General features: G+C 65.1%; 1 protein-coding gene across 1 annotated transcript in view; it reads left to right on the forward strand.

Moving 5' to 3' along the window:
• Positions 1 to 3,195: 3,195 nt before the first annotated feature.
• The window catches only part of MUC5AC (mucin 5AC, oligomeric mucus/gel-forming), a gene marked incomplete at its 5' end in the record, with an annotated part of 29,224 nt that continues 15,275 nt past the window's right edge, over positions 3,196 to 17,144 (forward strand). The window contains 31 exons of the mRNA XM_082628130.1: positions 3,196 to 3,268; positions 4,499 to 4,568; positions 4,664 to 4,815; positions 4,886 to 4,960; positions 5,965 to 6,024; positions 6,206 to 6,467; positions 6,665 to 6,779; positions 7,130 to 7,220; positions 7,984 to 8,093; positions 8,216 to 8,429; positions 8,527 to 8,652; positions 8,876 to 8,993; positions 9,288 to 9,426; positions 9,659 to 9,769; positions 10,174 to 10,243; positions 10,323 to 10,460; positions 10,541 to 10,705; positions 11,095 to 11,189; positions 11,806 to 11,932; positions 12,108 to 12,363; positions 12,433 to 12,485; positions 12,738 to 12,838; positions 13,025 to 13,176; positions 13,323 to 13,461; positions 13,550 to 13,663; positions 13,812 to 13,991; positions 14,607 to 14,846; positions 15,066 to 15,222; positions 15,616 to 15,744; positions 15,993 to 16,155; positions 16,643 to 16,693. Of these exons, the coding sequence (XP_082484256.1) occupies positions 3,196 to 3,268; positions 4,499 to 4,568; positions 4,664 to 4,815; positions 4,886 to 4,960; positions 5,965 to 6,024; positions 6,206 to 6,467; positions 6,665 to 6,779; positions 7,130 to 7,220; positions 7,984 to 8,093; positions 8,216 to 8,429; positions 8,527 to 8,652; positions 8,876 to 8,993; positions 9,288 to 9,426; positions 9,659 to 9,769; positions 10,174 to 10,243; positions 10,323 to 10,460; positions 10,541 to 10,705; positions 11,095 to 11,189; positions 11,806 to 11,932; positions 12,108 to 12,363; positions 12,433 to 12,485; positions 12,738 to 12,838; positions 13,025 to 13,176; positions 13,323 to 13,461; positions 13,550 to 13,663; positions 13,812 to 13,991; positions 14,607 to 14,846; positions 15,066 to 15,222; positions 15,616 to 15,744; positions 15,993 to 16,155; positions 16,643 to 16,693 (4,046 nt within the window). The remainder of the gene's footprint in view (positions 3,269 to 4,498; positions 4,569 to 4,663; positions 4,816 to 4,885; positions 4,961 to 5,964; positions 6,025 to 6,205; positions 6,468 to 6,664; positions 6,780 to 7,129; positions 7,221 to 7,983; positions 8,094 to 8,215; positions 8,430 to 8,526; positions 8,653 to 8,875; positions 8,994 to 9,287; positions 9,427 to 9,658; positions 9,770 to 10,173; positions 10,244 to 10,322; positions 10,461 to 10,540; positions 10,706 to 11,094; positions 11,190 to 11,805; positions 11,933 to 12,107; positions 12,364 to 12,432; positions 12,486 to 12,737; positions 12,839 to 13,024; positions 13,177 to 13,322; positions 13,462 to 13,549; positions 13,664 to 13,811; positions 13,992 to 14,606; positions 14,847 to 15,065; positions 15,223 to 15,615; positions 15,745 to 15,992; positions 16,156 to 16,642; positions 16,694 to 17,144) is intronic.

Below are 17,144 nucleotides of genomic sequence, written 5' to 3' on the forward strand. Positions count from 1 at the left end.
CTGTCTGCTTTAAGACGTGTGGCTGGTCCAGGCCCGGCTCTTTCCCCAGGGCAGGGGGTTGGAGGGACCTGGCGTTTGGGGTGTGGGTGTTGACCTCCGGGTTGGAGATGTGCCCCAGGTGGAAGGGTGGAAGTCAAGTCTCCCCCCCACTGCAGCCCCTTGAGGGCACCGGGCTATAGGGGAGGGAGGTCTGGGTCTGGCTCCCTGGCCACTCCAGCCGGACAGTCTGTGCATCCAGTCAGACCCCGCTGTGCTCACCTCCTCGCTCTGGAGGGGAGGAGGCCAACCCCACAGAGTCCCACATGGGAAGGGCTGTGAAGCTGCCCCCTTTTTCTGCCCCTAAGCTGTACCTGTGTCCCCCAGGACAGAGCCTCTGCCCTGCAGCCTGAGTGGGCTGAGGGAGGTGGGAGCGTCAGGTCCGAAGAAGGCTGCGGGGACGGCTCAGCCCCCAGGTCCTGCAGTTACAGCAGAGTGACCCCAACGGCCCTGCAGGTCACCTGCATTGGGACCTCGGCCACGCCCAGAAACTGGAAAGGAAGGGACAGGCGTGGGGGAAGAGTGCCAGCCCTGGGCAGGCAATGCTGAAGCCAGTGTCCCCTGCCTTGGTCACCTTGGCCAGGAACAGCTGGGCTGGGCTAGGCCAGGGTCAGGATCAGAGTCCGGGTCAGGCAGCCCAGGGTCCTGAGGGTCGTGGGGGCCGCTTCTCCATCATGTCATGTGTCCGAGGAGAGAGTGTGAGGAACGTGCTGCCCCCGGGGGTCCCAGGACACCACCCGCTCCAAGAGGAAAGCACTGGACTCACACCTCCCACCCATAGGCTCCTTGCCCACCCGTGGGGCCCTGTTCTTGGCCAGGTCCGGTCTGGTGGACGTTTCATCCTCACCTGGGTCAGTCCCTCATACAAACAGGAGCTATCTGATGCCCGCTTCCGGTCCCAAATCAGAGCTGCCAGAGTGAGTCAGCGGCCTGGCCTGAATCCCATCCCCACGTCCCTCCACCGTCCTCCTGTTGCCATGGCAATGCTTGGGCGATCCTGTCAGCACTGGACCCCAGCCCTCTGTCCAAACAAGCACTGCCTTGCTCTCCAGTAAACCCGCTAGTTTATCAGGTCCGGGTGGGGGGCTGGCAGCAGCCCAGGCGCAGGCTGTGTGGTCCCCCGGGAACCCGGGAGAACAAAGGCTTCTGGGGCTACCGCCCTGGGCAAGCCACATCCCCATGTGTGGCTCCCGCTTCTCACACACAGCACCCTACTGTGAACCCCTGGACATGAACCCTCTTCCTGCAGGGGTTTTCATGGACCCCCTTTTCAGATGAGGAAACTGAGGGTGGCCGAGGCTCACCCCAGCCGTGCCCCTTCCCCTGTGCTGCCCTCACTAGGCGTGAAGGGCCCTGAGAGCCCGAGGGTGGAATCACTGCCCCACTGCTTTAAGGGACCCCTTCCAGCCCCCCACCCCTCCACAGCCCCCACTGGGCGCGGGGAGGTCACAGGGAAGAAGGCGCCTGGTTTTCAAGGCTGGGTCACTGGTCCCACACCTGCCCCGACTCCAGACCCCCTCTCCATGTCTCCCTCTTATGGGGTTCCCCCACCCCGGGAAGGGATGCTAACCCCGGCGCAGGGCGTGCCTGGTGACTCAGATGGGTCGGGGGCGAGGTGTGGACTCAGGTCTGTGCCCTACGCCGGGAGCGTGGACACTGGTTGACCTGTTGCCTCCCTGCCTTCCTGGGGTCGTGAGGAGGGGAGGCCCGTGTCACTCATGCTTCCCTCAGCTTGGGTCTGGCCCCCAGCTGCAGGCCCTTGAGCCTCCCCACCAAGGCACTGGTTCCCAATGTCCAATATCCTAACCACAAAACCCACACAGCCCTTTGGAGCCAGACTGGTCCCCTCGGCCTGCCCCTAGGGGTCTGCCCTGCTCAGCACCAGGTGACGTGCTGTCAAGCTCTAGAGCCAGGCAGCAGTGCCGGGGAGGGTGAGGATGTGATACACCAGCCTGCAGGGGGGGCGGGTGGGGGGCAGGGGGGCACGGAGGTGGCGCCAGCTCCCTTCAACCCGCATCCACGGCCCCTGCTATGGGATCACCCACCCACTCATTCACTCATTCACTAACTCATTCATTCACTCACTCACCCACCCACCATGTCCCTCCCCAACTCTCCTGTTATGTGTGAGGCTTTCTTTCTACCAGGTACCAGGGCCAATTTGGGGCATGAGGAGGGGGTGGCTCAGGGGCCAAAAACAAGGTGACCAGAAGGAGCTTGGGACAGGCCCCAAGTGAGCCAAAAGCAAATGCTCAGAGCAGCTCCAGGGTGCCCCCTGACCCCAGCCCCCACCCCAGCATGCTGGGGACCCAGCCCAGCTGCCCCTGCTCACCTTGCTGCCACTCTGCCCCAGGTAGAGCTCCTGGCTGGGCCCACCTGTGGCAGTGGAGCCGCCAGCCTTGGTGTGGGTGTGCCGACCCCTGAGACAGAAGTCCAGCCGCAGCGCCTGGCTCCCTGATAGGCCCAGGGTTTGCACACTCACTGTCTGAGGCCGGGTGTCCATCACACCAGCGTGCTTTCTCAACCAGAGCCCATCAGGGCCAAGACCACTGGGCCAGTTTCTGGGCTCGTTCAGTCGGCATCTCTCTAGCTCAGTGGACTCAGCCACCCCTGCCCCTCAAGGCCACAGGCCCACTTGTGACTGGAGCTGGCCTGGGGTCACCTGCCCAGCTGGAGCACAGCCAGGCTCCCAGGCAGTGCTGGTCGGGGGGCTGCACTGTGGGGCAGGGTCCTGTCACCGGGAGTGCCGCGCTCTGAGCCCTTCTCCAGTGAGGGTGGGGCTGGCCCCAGCAGCCCCGGCAGCAGGGAAGATGCCAGTGGCCACTCCAGGTGCCAGGAACTCAGGGGTCCGGCTGCACGGGAGAGTGCCAGGGAAGGTCCAGGGGCAGGGGCGTGGGGGAGGATGCCTGAGGCCAGGACTGGGGGACCCTCAGGGACCATGTCCCACCTGGCAGACACACCCATCCCTGCCTGTCTTCAGCTGCCGGCCAGCCCGTAGCCAGTGCCCACTGTTTACCTGGGTGAGGGGAACCACAGGCCCTGCCCCACCCTCCCACGTGAGGCCAGTGGGGCTGGAGCCAGCTCTGGGACTACAAAAGGCTCCTGCACACTCAGAGCCCTCCTCAGAGGCTGCCCTGGGGACTTCTCCCCCCACACACCATGGGTGTCGGCCTGAGGAAGCTGGCCCTGCTCTGGGCTCTGGGCCTCACTCTGGCCTGTGCCCAGCACACAGGTAAGGCTCGTGCTGGCTTTCCCAGGCTGGCCCTGACCATGGCCTGGGACCCCTGTGGCCCCCCCAAATCCTAGGGTGGCCCTGGCCCCCGGCGGGCAGCAGACGGCTCTGAGGCCTTGTCCTGGGCTCTGGTCAATCTGAGTGCATCCGTGAGCAGCTCTTCCAGATTGTGGGCTTGGGGAGGGGTTCTTGGGGGCTGCGGGATCCATGTGGGGGTTAGGGCTGGGAGCAGCCCAGCATCTATGAGCCCCTGGCGGCAGGATCTCATCCACACGTGCGTCTCTGCTGCTCTCTGCCCTCTGCCCCCTGCGAGGCCTGGTCTGAGCAGATTCTCGAACTCCTGGGCCAGCCTGGCAGAGCTGCCCACCTGCCTGGGACACCCCACCCCCACCCCATGCATCCCCGGTTCAGCAGCTCGCTTTCCCTGTCTGGTTCTCTATGGTGGGCTCAGTCCTGGGTGGAGGGTGTGATGAGGGCGGCTCACAGGCCCCACGGTCCTCGGAGGCCCCTTCCCAACTGGGCCTCACCTCCCTCTTCTGCTTCCCAGGGGATAGCAGGGCCCTGGATGGGTGAGGGGTGGCTCCCAGGCTCCTGGAACGGCAGCTTGGGGAACATGCTGTCTTAGCCAAGGTCCCCACTGCCCCAGGCGGCTCACACATCCTGCTCCCCAGTCTCCCGCTGCCGCCAGACAGTCCCAGAACTGGGAAGCTCTCCCTCGAGTGCTCCGGGCAAGGCTGCCCCACCGGATGTTCCCTGGACACATGGCGAGGATGAGTCCAGGTTGTCCTGGGTGATCTGAGAAATGGGGCCAGAACACCAGTGAGTGAAGCTGTGCTCCCTGGGTCAGCCCCCCATCCAGAGGAGGGCTGGGCCGCCCCTTCTGGGTGGGGGGCTGGGCACCCTCCTGCAATGCCAGCTCTGTGCAGGATCATGGCAAGCCTGTGTCTGGTGACATTCTGCACCTTTGGAACGGCCTCTGAGGACCCCAGAAATGAGGTTCTTGGGGTGGCCTCTGGGCCGACACTGCCTGTCCCTGGGCCCTGCCTGCCTGGCCTCCACGGCATGGGGCCCCTACCTGTGCAGTGGCCCTGAGCACCCCACGTTGGGAGCAGCTCTGTCCCCACTCTTGGTGCCAGATCCCCAAAAGGCTCTGAATTTTCCTCCGGAGCTCTGGTTGCCTTTGGACCAGCTGCAGCAGACTCGCGACTTTACTGTCCGCTCCCTCGGTAGACGGGGGTTGCCTGCCTGTCCCCCTATGTCCTGAGCAGGGGACCCGCGGCTGGGCCCTGGTGGACACTCGGTGGGCATGAATGAACAGTGAATGAAGGAATGGCCCCTGGAGAGACCAGCCGGGGGCACCCCCACATGCTCATGGGGCCGGGGACACCCCCACAGGCTCATGGGGCCACCTGAGGGGGAGGTCAAGGGAGTGGTGGCCCAGCCTTGGGCCCGGGTGACCTCCGAGGCTCAGCAGCCTGGAAGAGGTCCTCCCAGCGCCCCCGTCCGCACAAAGGACTCCACCATCCGGACCTTCCGCCCCTCCCTCCGTGCATCCTCTGAGGGGACGTGCCTGTCCTTCGGCCGGCTCAGGCCCAGCGCCCTCTCCTCTTCCCAAAGGCCAGGCCTGGGACAGCGCTGCAGAGCTCGGCTATGCGTACCCGGACCTCCCTCCTGCCCCCCAGGGGCCTGGCGGTGAGTGGACCCGCCCACCTGTCAGAGCCCCACCACCGCCCCAGCAGTCAAAGAGCCCTTGAGGGGCCATGGGCCACTCACCTTGGGCCCTGCAGGCTGCTTGCCATCCCCATCTGGCGTGGCTGAGACAGGGTGACAGGCTGGCTGGGGGCTCACAGAATGTCCCTTTCTCCCTGAAGTTAACACCTGATACTCCAGGGGTGGCAGGGCGGGTGAGGGTCAGCCCCCAGCGCGGCCAGACGCCCCAGAGCAAGGGGAGGCTCGGGGACAGGCCCAGCCACCTCAGTTTGCATGTCCCCGAAAGGGGCTCCCAGGGAGGCGCACCTGTGCCTGACGTCAGCACCCAAGGGATTGTCCGTAGCTGCTGATGTGTTTGTTTGGTTTTTTAATCGGGGTATAGTTTTACAATGTTGTGTTAGTTTCCACTGTACAGCAAAGTGGAGTTCCCTGTGCTATCCAGCAGGTTCTCAGTTGTTACCTATTTTATACATATTAGTGTATATATGTTAATCCCCATCCCCCAATTCATCCCACCCCCCTTTCCCTGCTTGGTGTCCATACATTTGTTCTCTACGTCTGTGCCTCTATTTCTGCCTTGCAAACTGGTGCATCTGTACCATTTTTCTAGATTCCATGAACATGCGTTAATATACGATATTTGGTTTTCTCTTTCTGACTTACTTCACTCTGCATGACAGTCTCCAGGTATCGATTCAGGCATTTTTGAGATTCCGGGAGCAAGGAAGCCCCGGTGCAAACAGCATTCTGGGCCACGGGGTGTGAGAGCTGGGGCCCCTGGGAGGCTCTGCTCTCAGCCCACAGTGGTCCCCGCTGGCCTTGGTGTTCACACCAGCCGGGAGGCCATATACACGGCAGAACCCAGAGCCGGATCTGGAGTCCGCCAGATGCGAGCAGTCGCGGAGCCGCCAAAGCCTCTCGTGGGGGCTGAGCTGTGCCTGGGTGGTGGGGATGAGGGCTGTGCATCACCCGCTCTGTTTCCACAGGCAATTCCCTCCGCGGGGTGACCATCCACCCGCCTCTGAGGAGCACCCCCCTGGTGCGAGGTGAGAGCCCGAGAGGCCAGGCGGGGGGCCGTGTTGGCCGAGCTCTGCCTTGTCAGACCTGGGGGGGGGGGGCGGGCAGGGGGACCGCAGCTTCCCAGGTGGCTGAGGGCCCAGGTTTCGGGCCGTCCGGGTGTCCCAGACTCGGCGCCCTCGGAAAGGCCCTGCTCTGTTCGGCCCACAGCCCTGAACGCGGCGCACCGCGGGCGGGTGTGCAGCACGTGGGGCGACTTCCACTACAAGACCTTCGACGGCGACGTCTTCCGCTTCCCCGGGCTGTGCAACTACGTTTTCTCCGCGCACTGCGGTGCCGCCTACGAGGACTTCAACCTCCAGCTCCGCCGCGGCCCAGGCCCCAACGCCACCGCGCCCAGAAGGGTCACCATGAAGCTTGATGGCATGGTCGTCGAGCTGACCAAGGGCTCCGTCCTGGTCAACGGCCGCCCGTGAGTCTGGGCCCTGGACGGCGAGGATGCTTCTGGGCCGTCGGGGGAGGGAAGTGCAGTTGTCCCAAGAGTGGGGCCCGGTGCGGTGCCCCCCAGGCCTCCATGCTCAGCCCCCTGCCCCGCCCAGGGGCTCAGGCTCTCCCTCTGCCCTGGAAGCGGCCCCTTCCTCGTTCGCAGCTGGGCCCCTCCCTCCGCAGGATTCAGCTTCCCTTCAGCCGCTCCGGAGTCCTCATCGAGCAACGCAGCAGCGACGTGAAGGTGGCGGCCAGGCTGGGCCTGGTCTTCATGTGGAACCAGGATGACAGCCTCCTGGTGAGGCGGGGGGCCGGGCTCGGGGGACCAGGCACACGCCTCCAGGCTGACAGCCTCCCCAGGGAGGGAGGAAGGTGCTCTGGGCGAAGGAGGGTGGGAAAGCCAGACGCCCCCGGCCCCGGGGCAGTGAGAATGGGGGCCCCAGGGTCCACACCCCTGATGGAGACCCTGCGTGCGGGGGCAGCTTCCTCCAGGACAGACCCCCTGCTCCGGGTCCCAGCCGCGTGGAGCAAATGGGGAGGGTCCTCTGTGAGGAGGCCCAGCTGCTCCCACCTGGGGAGCCTCGTCTGTCCTTCTGGTCCGGGCCTGTCCCTGGCACGGCTGGAGTCTGATGTGTCCTCTCATTACAGCTGGAGCTGGACGCCAAGTACGCCAACCAGACCTGCGGGCTCTGCGGAGACTTCAATGGTGTCCCCGTCTTCAACGAGTTCTTCTCCCACAGTAAGCCCTGGGGCGCGAGGCCCCCTCCCTGCCGCCTGCTCCAGCTCTGTGCTCCCTGGAAGCCTGCCTTCCAGGGTCCCAAATCAGAGGTCTCAGTCTTAACACACGTGCACGCAGACCCACACACTCGAGGTCCAGCATGCACGCGCACCTACACCACACACATGTGCACAGACTCCGGCACGCCCCAGCACACACAGACGCAAGGCGTGCCCTCACGTGCACTCACCCCCACCCCATCCCACCCAGCACACGCTCTCGGAGGGGCAGCCCCCCCTGAGCCCTCCTGTTCTCAGAGCCCATCGCACACCCTCCTCTGAAATCGAAGACCTGCCTCCATCCAGACCCTGTCTCTGCTCCTTGGTCCTTGAGACTTTGCCAAGCAGTGGCCTTTTATGCGACCCACACCCGCTGCAGCCCCGATCCCAGGGTCCCCACTGTCAGGCCCATGAAGCCCCACCAAGAGCCCATACGTAAGGGACTCCCTCAGGGGAAGCCTGCCCGAGTGCCCAGCAGTGGCCGGCAGGGGCCCAGGGTCACTCTCCAGCCCTGGGCCAGCGGAGCGTCAGTTAACGGACCTCAACCCGCTGCCCTGCAGCCCCGAATGCCCGGGAGTTCCTCATTTCATCTCCAGACTCCCCGAAAGTCCTGTGTAGCCGCCGCTGAAACTGGCGGTGTGGTAGGAGAAGGCAGGCGGAGCCCGGTCCCCCCGAGCGAGGGGCGCTGGGAGCCTGCAAAGAGCCCAGTGTTGTGCTTCTGGCAGACATCAAGCTGACCGCCACCGAGTTTGGGAATCTGCAGAAGATGGACGGCCCCACGGAGCAGTGTCAGGACCCTGCCCCTGAGCCCCCCATGAACTGCTTGACCGGTTTGGTAAGTCCCAGAGTGAACGGGGGTGGCGTCCTGCTCCCACGGCCCTGGGGACAAGCCGAGGAGGGGGTCATGAGCCAGGGGATGTTCCAGAGCCTGGACTGAGTGCCCCGGCTTTGCCCCAGGGCATCTGCGAGGAGATGCTGAGCAGCGAGCCGTTCTCGGACTGTGCCGCCCTGGTGGACGCCAGCAGCTACCTGGAGGCCTGCCGGCAAGATCTCTGCCACTGTGACCAGGCCAACCTCACCAGCTGCCTCTGTCACACCCTTGCCGAGTACTCCCGCCAGTGTACCCACGCCGGGGGGCTGCCCCTGGACTGGCGGGGCCCCCAGCTCTGCCGTGAGTACCCTGAGTGGCCCCGGCCCTACCATGCTGTCCCTTCTCGGGCCGGAGGCAGGGGCAGGGCGTGACATGGGCCTCGTCCTCCTCCCTGCAGCCCAGACGTGCTCCCTCAACATGCAGTACCGCGAGTGTGGGTCGCCCTGCACGGACACCTGCTCCAACCTGGAGCACTCCCAGCTCTGTGAGGACCACTGCATCGCGGGCTGCTTCTGCCCCGAGGGTGAGCTGGAGCCCCACCCCCTCTGGCCCCCCAGAATCACACAGATGCATTGTGGGCGCTCAGGAAGGAAGACCCCTCTGACGTGGCCCGAGGCGTCCCTGGACCCCTGGGTCTGAGGAACCCTCCAGGGCAGGGCCACTGTGGGCAGAGGGCCTGTCCCCTCCACACACCCACATGGCAGACACGGTCCGGCACCTGCCAAGTGGCCTGCCTGCCTCTGCAGGGATGGTGCTGGATGACATCGGCCACACTGGCTGCATCCCAGTGCCCCAGTGCTCCTGTGTGTACAACGGGGCCACCTACACTCCAGGGACCGGCTACTCCACAGACTGCACCAACTGGTAGGACCCTGGGTCCCTGTCTTCCCTCCCCCTGGAGATGCCCAGGGACGGCCCCTGCCCTCGGGTACCCCTAGATGCGCCCGGGCCAGCCCCTCTGGGGGCTGTGGCCCCGGTGCTGCTCATCCCCTGCCACGTGGGTCCCCGGGCAGAGGCCAGTGGCTCTCTGGGCAGACGCTGATGGGCTCCAGTCTATGTGGTGATGCAGGCAGGCCTGGGCAAGTCTACCTGCCATCTTGGGGGGGGGGCGGGCTGCTCCTGGGGGCCAGCACCCACGTGGTCGCTCCCTGCTCTCAGCACCTGCTCTGGAGGCCGGTGGAGATGCCAGGAGGTGCAGTGCCCGGGCACCTGCTCGGTGCTGGGTGGTGCCCACTTCTCCACGTTCGACGAGAGGCAGTACACGGTACACGGGGACTGCAGCTATGTGCTGGCCAAGGTACATGGCCCCAGGGTCCTTCCCGGACAGAGCAGCTTTCAGGCCGTGGGTCCACGTGTCCTTCCCCAGCCTGGGCTTCATGGAGGTGCTGCATTTGGGGCCACCTTGGGATCCCCGATGCCGAGTCCTCCAGGAAACCACCCCAGCTCTGGGCGGGTGGACGGGTGGTGGGGAGGGGAGGATGAGGCGGGCCGGGGCCCACTGAGCTTTGTGTGAGGACCTGTGTTTCCAGCCCTGTGACAGCAATGCCTTCACTGTGCTGGCCGAGCTGCGCAGGTGTGGACTGACCAACAGTGAGACCTGCCTGAAGAGCCTGACGCTGATTCTGGGTGGGGGGCACATGGTGAGTGCAGACCCTGGGGTTGGGGGTGTCCTTCACGGCAAGTGACCTATGCCCAAGCCCTTGATGCCACATGGGCAGCAGGTGGCCCAGGCATGGCCCGAGGACCCTCCCACTGACTCCCTGCTTCCACCTCTTGTGGCTCTTTTGAGTGACCGTCCCCAAAGTGAACAGCTCAGGGACTGGCACGGGGCCTCCACACCTCCCCCATGAGGCCAGGAAGCTTCTCTGCTGAAGTCGACTTTTTTACTTTAGTAAATCTCTTTGGTTTTCATGTCGCCAAAAAAAGGTCGGGTCCTCGCGGAAAGCTTAGCGGAGCAGGCTGAGCCTGGGGGATGGGGGGCCAGGTCATCAGCCCTCCTCTGCCCTGGGGAGGCCATCTTGAGCCCTGTCGTGTGCTTCTCCAGGTCTTCGTGGTAAAGGCCAGCGGGGAGGTGTTTGTGAACCAGATCTACACCCAGCTGCCCCTCTCGGCAGGTGAGGGCGCCTGCCCTGCCCCGCCCCCTGACAGCCCCACCCCTCGCGCCCACTGAGACCTGGTCCCCTGTGTCTGCAGCCAATGTCACGCTCTTCAGACCTTCCACCTTCTTCATCATCGCCCAGACCCAGCTGGGCCTGCAGCTGGATATCCAGCTGGTGCCCGTCATGCAGGTGTTTGTGAGGCTGGCGCCCCAGCTCCAGGGGCAGACCTGCGGTAAGAGGGTCACCACCCAGCACCTGAGCCCACCTTCCGCAGCCCAGCACACAGGGACCTCACGCCACCCCCGCCCCCAGGCCTGTGCGGGAACTTCAACCAGAACCAGGCGGACGACTTCCGGACCATCAGCGGCGTGGTGGAGGGCACAGCCGCCGCCTTCGCCAACACCTGGAAGACCCAGGCCGCCTGCCCCAACGTCAAGAACAGCTTGGAGGACCCCTGCTCCCTCAGCGTGGAGAACGGTATGTGTGTCCAGCAGCCCCGCAGGCCAACCTGGTGCCGGGGCCCCTGGGCCAGAGGTCTGAGCATGGGCTCCTTGGGGGCCCGGCCTGAAGGGGGAGTCAGGTGGTAGGTGAACAGGCAGACTCAACATGCGTCGTTCTGGCCGGGTGAGCCCCGGGAGGAGAGGATCAGGGTGCTGGGGGGAGGGGAGGCCCACCCTCCTTGCCTGCTCTCCTGGGGGGACCGGGCTGGGGGGCGCTCGGGAAGCAGCCTAGGTCTGCTCACACCTGGCCCTCCTTCATACGGAGCATGAGGGCTTCCGGCTAAAAGGAAAGCTGCTCATCTCCATGTAGCTCCCGCCTGACATGACCGTCCAGCCTCGCTGACGGCTCCCACTCCCCGTCCACAGAGAAATACGCTCAGCACTGGTGCTCGCGGCTGACAGACCCCCACGGCCCCTTCACCCGCTGTCACGCTGCTGTGAACCCCAGCACCTACTACTCGGTAATGCCACCCACCTGCCTCTGCCCTTGGACCACTCGGCCACCCTCAGGGTCCCAAGGGCCGTGGCAGCAGCGTCTGGGCCCAGCCAGTCTCTCAGCCTCCAGTTTCTCCCGCCCCCACTCACTCACTCATTCACGCACTCACTCATTCATTAACTCATTCATTCACTCACTCATTCACGCACTCACTCATTCATTAACTCATTCATTCACTCACTCATTCACGCACTCACTCTTTCATCCACTCATTCATTCATCACTCACTCACTCACCCACCTGCTGCAGTTCTGAGTCTGTCCTGTCCTCCTGCTCCATGCTAGGCACAGGGCCTACACCCAGGGAGTGAGTGGCCCGCTGGCCCCAGGGCGCAAATGAGAAACTGGTGTCTAAGGCTGACTACACAGGGCTGGGCCGCTGGGTCACAGAGATGAGGGGCTGTGGTCCTTCCAGCACCCCTGCCCCCCAGCAGGGGCGTGACTGCAAGATGCTCTGTGCACATTAGTGGGACCCCCGTGAGGCTCGGGGAGGGGTTCTGGGGAGGCAGGGGCTCCGGCAGCAGCATGGGGGAAGCTCACCGTGTGTGGCCTGGGGTCTCTGATGTCCCAATGCCCCCCCAGAACTGCATGTTTGACACGTGCAACTGTGAGAAGAGCGAGGACTGCATGTGCGCGGCCCTGTCCTCCTACGTGCGGGCCTGCGCCGCCCGGGGCGTGCTGCTCGGCGGCTGGCGGGATGGCGTGTGCAGTGAGTGTCCCAGGGTGGATGTCCCATGGCCCCCGTCCCCCAGCCAGGCTCAGAGGCCAAGGAGCGCCCAGGCCAGTGCCCCGGGACCCCATCAAGGACGAAGGGCCTGGCGGGAACAGGGAAGCCAGGGCGGCCAGCCCTGTCCTGAGTGCTACCCCCTCCTGGCATCCTGCAGCAAAGCCCATGACCACCTGCCCCCAGTCGCTGACCTACCTCTACAACATCAGCACCTGCCAGCCCACCTGCCGGGCCCGGAGTGACGCGGACGTCACCTGTAGCATCAGCTTTGTCCCAGTGGATGGCTGCACCTGCCCTGACGGCACCTTCCTGGATGATATGGGCAAGTGTGTGCCGGCCACCAGCTGCCCCTGCTACCATGGGGGCTCCTTGGTCCCCGATGGGGAGTCGACGCACGAGCAGGGGGTCATCTGGTAAGAGCCCCTGCTGAGTGGGTGGGGTGGGCGAGGCTGGGGAGCCCTCTGACCACTCTCTCCTTGCAGCACCTGCACCCAGGGCACACTGACCTGCATCGGAGGCCGTGCCCCGGCTCCAGGTGAGCCCGGAGTGGGGGAGGGAGAGGGAGGGGCCCTCGGTTATCTCTGCCTAAAGTATGGGGTTAAATGCCCACAAGTCAGCGAGGCTGGTGGGTGCCAATCAGCGTCTCTGGGCTCAGCAGCGTGGGCACCCTGCCTGCGCACTCACACACTCACCCTGGGGCGGCCAAACTCTGCCGTCGGGAAACACGTCCCTCAAGCGAGCCTGGCAGGTGGCGTCAGGGTACACTGAATGGCCCCACCCTCCCCAGTCTGTACCCCACCCATGGTCTACTTCGACTGCCGCAATACCACGCCTGGGGCCGCTGGGGCTGGCTGTCAGAAGAGCTGCCACACCCTGGACATGGACTGTGTAAGTGTCCCCAGCGACCCCCCTCCAACAGCCCCACACCTCCTCGGCCCTCATGGGCACCTGTGGAGAAGCCCACTCACTGGCCCCAGGGGACCCCTGCCCGCAGGCTGTTGGTCTTCTATCCCTGTGGCCCTGCTGCAGGCCCTGGGGGTCCACTAAGCTGTGTCTGCTCCCCTGCCTCCATAGTACAGCTCCCAGTGTGTGCCTGGCTGTGTGTGTCCCCACGGGCTGGTGGCCACTGGTGACGGCGGCTGCATCCCTGTGTCCGACTGCCCTTGTGTGCACAACGAGGCCAGCTACAAGCCGGGCCAGAGCATCCGGGTGGGCTGCAACACCTGGTATGTGGGGGGCTCGGACCCCACCTGGGGGAGGGTTCCCTGCAGCGGGAGGGGCAGCCCAGCCGGCAAGTCCTGCCCCCACCCAGGCAGGCAGCTGGGCCTCTAGGAGGGAGGCTTGGGCCTGACGCTTGCCGCCCCTGCCCCAGCACCTGTAAGAGCAGGACGTGGCAGTGCACAGACAAGCCCTGCCCGGCCACCTGCGCGGTGTATGGCGACGGCCACTACCTCACCTTCGACGGGCAGCGCTACAGCTTCAGCGGGGACTGCGAGTACACACTGCTTCAGGTATGTGGCTGCCGAGCTCTCCCGCCATCCCGCAGGCCTGCTGTGCTGCCCCGGGGTGCACGCTCAGTCCCATCCCGGCCTCCCCCAGGACCACTGTGGGGGGAATGGCAGCGCCCAGGACAGCTTCCGTGTCATCACCGAGAACGTCCCCTGTGTCACCACCGGGACCACCTGCTCCAAGGCCATCAAGATCTTCCTGGGGGTGAGCAGTGGGCGGGGGGCTTGGTGGGGAGCCCCCAGGAAGGCCGCGCTCCCATGGCCGAGCCGGGACAGGGGCCGCAGGGCCATGGACCCGTTCGACATGTAGCTGGGGTCCTCACCCAGACACTCACTGGCCCTGCCCCACGCAGAGCTACGAGCTGAAGCTGAGTGACGGGAACGTGGAGGTGATCGAGAAGGAACAGGGGCAGGTGCCCCCCTTCTCCATCCGCCAGATGGGCATCTACCTGGTGGTAGACACGGATGTCAGCCTGGTGGTGCTGTGGGACAAGCGGACCAGCATCTTCCTCAGACTCAGCCCCGAGTTCAAGGTGAGGCCCTGCCCAGGAAGGACGCTGCCCTCACCCCAGACCAAGGGCCGGCCGGAGACAGGGATGCGGGTGGGGGAGAGACAGAGAGAGATTGAGAGACACAGAGACAGCGTGAGAGACACACAGAGAGATAGAAAAACAGAGAGATATAGAGAGACAGAGAGACAGACAGAGAGAAACAGAGAGGCAGAGAGATAGAGAGGAGGTGACAGTAGGAGACCCTCGGCCGTGTCCGGGTCCTGCAGCTGCTGGAAGAAATGATCCCTGACTGGTGGCCCTTCTCTCGCAGTCTGGACACTAAGTCCAACCAGGTGCCCCAGGGCCACGTTCCCTCCAGAGGCTGGAGGGGAGGATCCTTCCCGCCTCCTCCAGCTTCCGTGGCCCCAGGCGCCCCATCAGCCCAACCTCTGCCTACGACGTCCCTTTACTGTCTTCACTCTGTGTGTGTCCCTCGTCCTGTAAGGACACCGGCCACTGGATCAGCCACCCCAGTCCAGGATAACCTCATCCTAACTTGATCGCATCCGCAGAGACCCTGCTTCCACTTGGGGCCACACTCGTGGGTCCCGGGTCAGGACCTGAGCCTGTGCCGTCTCTGCGTCTGTCCGTCCGCAGGGGAGGGTCTGCGGGCTGTGCGGGAACTTTGACGACAACGCCCTCAACGACTTCACCACGCGGAGCCAGTCCGTGGTGGGCGACGTGCTGGAGTTCGGCAACAGCTGGAAATTCTCCCCGTCCTGCCCGGACGCCCAGGCCACCAAGGACCCCTGCACCGCCAACCCATACCGCAAGTCCTGGGCCCAGAAGCAGTGCAGCATCATCAACAGCGTCACCTTCAGCGCCTGCCACGCCCACGTACGCAGGGTGTTCCTCCAGGCACCTGGGGACAAGGGACAGAAATGGGAGCAGTGGCTCTTTGCCACCCTCTAGGGCCAACTGTGGCCATGAGGACCCAGCTCGTGGGACAATGAGCTCCAGGGGAAACCGACCCAGGCCGACACCAAGCTGCATTGATTCCCCGGAGCCCACAGGGATGGTGGGTCCCCCGGCGTCTGAAGCCTCTCTCTCCCGTAGGTGGAGTCGGCCAGGTACTACGAGGCTTGCGTGAGCGACGCATGCGCCTGCCACTCGGGGGGCGACTGCGAGTGTTTCTGCACGGCCGTGGCCGCCTATGCCCATGCCTGCCACGAAGTGGGCGTGTGCGTATCCTGGCGGACCCCGGACATCTGCCGTGAGTGCCCACGGATGTGTCCATCAGGGTGGGGCGGAGACACTGGGAGTGACAAGAGTGGTATTGAACGTGTGAGGGGAGGAAGGGCTTGAAGGGAATCAGCAGAGCGGCCCCCGTCCATGGAGCCTGGCTGCAGTGGGTGGGCGTCCCTGACAAGCTGGCCAGCTCCCCTCCCCACTGCCCCCTCTTGCCCCTGGGCATCCCAGGCCCATGTCCTCTGAGGCTGCGTCCGGGAGGCACAGAGGAGGGACGTGTCTTCAGAACAGCTCGCAGGACTTGGTCAAGGATCGGGGTACGGGGGAGCCCCCCGGGGCTGTCCTTGCAAGGGCGGCACTCCAGCCGGGGCCCCCTGGGCCGAGCGCCTGGCCCTGAGCCCGCCCCCGTTGTCCGCAGCCTTCTTCTGCGACTACTACAACCCCCAGGGCCAGTGCGAATGGCACTATCAGCCCTGCGGGGTCCCCTGCCTGAGGACCTGCCGGAACCCCAGCGGCCAGTACCTGCACGACGTCCGCGGCCTGGAAGGTGCGCTGCTCCCCTGCTGGTCTGGGCGGGGCCGTGCTGGGCAGCCGGTGGTTGGGGCAGAGGTTTGTCCTGGGGATCCTGGGACCCTTGGCCAGGCTGGCCTGCTCCTGTCCCCTTGTGGTGCCTTTGCGGCCATAGCCTCAAGCTCCCCACGGCGTGGTGGGGTCCAGGGCTGGGGACTGAGTCGAGGCGGGGCTGAGGCAGTGGGCAGTTGGTGTGGCTGGGACTCAGGCCTCTCTGGTCCCCAGGCTGCTACCCCAAGTGCCCATCAGAGGCCCCCATCTTCGATGAGGACCAGATGCGATGTGTAGCTTCATGCCCAACCCCGACCCCACGAACGCCCTGCCGCGTCCAGGGCAGGTCCTACCGGCCGGGCTCCGCAGTGCCCTCGGAAAAGAACTGCCTCTACTGGTGAGTCGCTTGGCGGGAGCCGCGAGGACCCTGGAGCACGTGGGGGATCCGCCCAGCCCTCCGCCACTGGGGAAAGGCCCCACCCGGCCACCGCCCAGCAGAGCCTCCCTCCTTCAGGGCCAGAGGGTCCCCCAGCCTGGGTTTTCTGTGGGGTCCAACAGGGAGCTTCCTTTATGCAGGATGAGGGTGGGGGTTCTGGGAGTGAAGGAAGGGGCCAGAGGGGAAGCTGAGCCATGATACAGCCCAAGGACCTCTGGGAAGACACCCTATTCCCACCCACTCCCTGAGGGAGTGGCCTTCAGAAGGTCCAGGGGGCTCAGTGGCCATGCTCGAACTGCCTTCTCTGGTCATTGATAGGAAGGGCTCCCTGAGAGGGCGTGACCTCTGGGGCTGAGGCGTGGCCCCCAGGGACCCCAGTGGGGCTTCCCCTGCCTGCCTGCCCCTGGGTGAGTCTCCACCCCCAGACTCATCTCCCTTCTGTTGACAGCGTTTGCACTGAGAGCGGCGTGCAGTGCACCTACGACTCTGAGGGTGAGCGGTGGGCGGCCCTCCTTGTGCCCGGGGTCTCGGGTCCCTGCCTGCGCCCCGGCCCCCTAACCGCCTGGCTGCTGTCCTCCCCACAGCCTGTGTCTGCACCTACGATGGGAGGCGCTTCCGTCCCGGGGAAGTCATCTACCACACGACAGACGGCACGGGGGGCTGCATCTCCGCCCGCTGTGGGGCTAACGGCACCATCGAGAGGAGGGTCGAAGCCTGCGGCCCTACCCCCCGCACCCCCCAAACCACCTTCACCTTCTCTACACCCCTGACCGGTAAGGCAGACACGTGGGGTGCCGACCGGGTGGGGCCATCCCCCCACCCCTGGCCCTGAGAGGCAGGAAGGAGCCAGGACGGGAGAGGGCATGTCCCTGTGCCAGTCAGCCCGCAGGCAGGAAGGGCCAGCCACCTTGAGGCTGGCAGGACCCATGTCCCCAGTCATGCTCTCAGGG

The sequence above is a fragment of the Mesoplodon mirus genome (genome assembly GCF_964341445.2).
Source record: "Mesoplodon mirus genome assembly, chromosome: 7".
NCBI lineage: Eukaryota > Metazoa > Chordata > Mammalia > Artiodactyla > Ziphiidae > Mesoplodon > Mesoplodon mirus.